The sequence below is a fragment of the Fonticula alba genome (assembly GCF_000388065.1).
Source record: "Fonticula alba strain ATCC 38817 unplaced genomic scaffold supercont2.6, whole genome shotgun sequence".
Classification (NCBI taxonomy): Eukaryota; order Rotosphaerida; family Fonticulaceae; genus Fonticula; species Fonticula alba.
In genome coordinates, this window is record NW_009242976.1 from 1,096,892 (window position 1) to 1,099,793 (window position 2,902).

The following is a 2,902-nucleotide window of genomic DNA, read 5'->3' on the forward strand; positions in this document are numbered from 1 at the left end:
CCCTTCCACCTCAGCCACCTTCTTCGAGGGAAGCCGCTCCCCTCGGCATATCCCTGCACAAGATGCTGCCCCTTGGCGACTGACTGACATGGGGAAAACCGTCCGGCCCCCCCGTTGACAGTGCCTCCATCAGCCGAGAGCGGGTCTTCTTTTCCGATCACCCCTCCTACCGGGGCCTGCGTGATGTCTGTGGGACCCCTTTTCTCGCGGCCTACCTGAGCAAGCTGCTTGAGCATAGCATTCGAAACCAGTTGCCCAAGATCGAGGATGAGATCTTGCAACATGTTGCCATCCTGCAGGAGCGCCTTCGCCGGGCGGGATCCCTGTCGCCCGTGCCATCAGACCCCCTCGAGCAGGTGTGTCTGCCTTCGTCCTCCACCTTGCCAGCTCGCTCCAATCCATGCTTTCCCCCAGGGCCGCCACTCCGTGCTGCCCCCTGTATGGGCATCGGCCCTGGTGGTGCTCTCACCACCACCAGCGCCACTGCGACCAGCCCTGGGCCTTCTACTTATCTATCTCTCCTCCTGCTGTCCCCCCCCCCTCCCCCTCGCTCCCCTGGCCTTGGTTCCATGCAGTCCCAACTTCTCCTGTCTCTCCTGTCCGACTTCTCGCAATCCGTCTCCAACGCCATTAACGGATATGTCGATGCCTCGACCCGGCACGCCGGGCCAGCCGCCTCGGAGGAGGTGACTGCGGTGGACAGTTTCCTCGAGTCCCATGCGCCGCGAGCATCAATGCTCCATGGTGGATCTCGTCTGTTTGATCTCTTCCAAAACCGCTTCCCCGAGCACATGCTCGCGATCGACCCCTGTCAGGGGCTGTCCGACGCGGAAATCCACTCGACGCTGCTCAACTCCTCGGGCATGCGTGCCCGGCTTGGGCTCACCTGCGACGCGGCCTTCGAGCACCTGGTCAAGCGTCAGATTCCCCTGCTACTCGGTCCGTCTCTTCGGTGCTTGGACACGGCCTTCGAGGAATTGTGGCACATTGTGGGCAAATCCTCTCGGATGGTGCGTTCAGGTCGCTGGCCATGCATTCCATCGGGAATCCCACTTCGAGCCTGGAGAGCCTGCCGATGCTTTTGTGGGCCTGCTCCGCCTTGCTTTTCCGTTGGTGTTCCTGCTCTTGCTGCGGTTTCTGCTTCGCTTTCCGCTGCCGCGGCGTTTCGCTCCTCCCTCCGGGCTCGAGCACTCCCGCTCCGATGGCCTAACCCCCCCTGCTCCCCTCCCCTCATGCCCGCTTGTCCGCAGCAACTTGGCCGGTTCCCGCGATTGGAGGTCCAAGCTCTGCGCACCACGCGGGACATCATGACGCAGGGTCTGGGCCCTGCGCGGACTTTCATCCAGTCGCTGGTGGACATCGAGTGCTCCTTCATCAATATTTCACATCCCGACTTTGTGGCCTTCAAGACCTCCATGCGGCGAGCGGAGATGACCCGGTGGACTGAGCCCTCCGTCGAGGGGAGCCTACTGTCCAGCTCGATCGGGGCAAATGGCCCCGGCATGGTGGATCTGGCCGAGCCAATCTCACCGACGCCTGTCGGGAAAACCATCGGGCGTGGCCTGGCAAACTACCTGTGGCGCGGTGGCGTCGGCGGGGGTGCCCCTTCGACGCCCGGTGGCGAGCCCCCGGGCGACATGTCTTCCCCGGGTTCGGGGCCTGGTGGGGGCAGTGTCACCATCGGGCCGCCATCTCCCCCCTCCTTGGCCGAGTCGAGCTACATCGGACGCACGAGCCCCGGGCTGCCGCCGGTGGGGAGTGTGTCCCCGAGGAGCCCCTTTTCCTCGAGCGAGCGCGAGGACATCGGCCTTTTGCGGCAACTGGTCGATGGCTACGTGCGGCTGGTTCGCGCGCGCCTACTGGACCTGGTGCCGAAGGTGGTGGTGCATCACCTGGTTCGGCCCTTCACCGGGAATACTCTTCACAACAGCCTGATTGCCCAGTTGCACCATCCGGCGCGCGGCAGGTCGACTGGTGTGTCCGGCGAGGCGGCCAGCGCCGACTCCGGCCACCGGACCCCGCTGAGCCACTATTTGCACGAGCAGCCGGTGGTCCGAGCCCAGAGGGTGCGTCTGGCCAGTCGGCTGCAGGCATCGGAGCGCGCCTTGACTGCGGTCCGGGCATTTCTCTATCATGGAGCTCTGCCGGGCGAGGGTGATGATTTGGGGAATGTCCGCCTGGCAGGCGGATCGGCTGCGGCGCCCCTCTCGCCGGTGGGGCCTGGCCCCGAGTCCGGGCCGTGGGCCCGGCAGCCGAACCCCGTGGCCAGTCCCCGCGAGGAGGAGGATGAGGACCTGCTCTTTGAGGATGCGCGTCCGATTGTCCACCGGCACATTGCCCAATCGCCCCGGACGCGGGCGACGACGACGACGGCGGCGGCGGCGGCAGTGGCTGCCGTCTCGGGGGCGGCCACTGCCGAGAAGGATGGTCCGGATGTCGTGGACGATGATCTGTTCCAGTCGGCGACCAAGTTCCGTGCGCCGTACTCCACGCCCCCCGTAGCGGCGGTGCCGGGCCAGTCACCTTCCTCGACGGGGCCCACTCACACGGGTCCGCTTTCACCCATCATCGGCACCATCAGTCGGATGCTGTGGGGCTGAGTCGGACATGCCTTTCCCTGTCTTCCGCTTATTGTTGTTCCTCCCCCTCCCTCGCCCTCCGTGGCTCTTCTTTCTTTTGCCCTTCTCCCCCCCCCCCCCCCCCCCCGGCCGCAACCAAGGGGGGGCCGGCCGGGAAGAGGGCGGTATGGCCGGATTCCGCGATCTTCGCTCGCTCCGGAGGGCCGGGATCCCCTGTGCGCGCGGTCAATTCATTGGCACATTGGCCCCTTGTGTGTGTGGTCCGCTTGCCCGTTGGCTGCGGTGGGCGGGCACCTGGAATTGCCAACGAATACACACGATCG

At 65.5% G+C, this 2,902-nt stretch overlaps 1 protein-coding gene across 1 annotated transcript in view; it reads left to right on the forward strand.

The window, feature by feature from the left end:
• H696_03910 (hypothetical protein) overlaps positions 1-2,600 on the forward strand; it is a gene marked incomplete at its 3' end in the record, with an annotated part of 9,759 nt that extends 7,159 nt beyond the window's left edge. The window contains exons 5-7 of the mRNA XM_009497773.1: positions 122-356; positions 576-1,010; positions 1,251-2,600. Coding sequence (XP_009496048.1) covers positions 122-356; positions 576-1,010; positions 1,251-2,600 — 2,020 coding nt within the window. The remainder of the gene's footprint in view (positions 1-121; positions 357-575; positions 1,011-1,250) is intronic.
• Between the last annotated feature and the right edge of the window lie 302 nt (positions 2,601-2,902).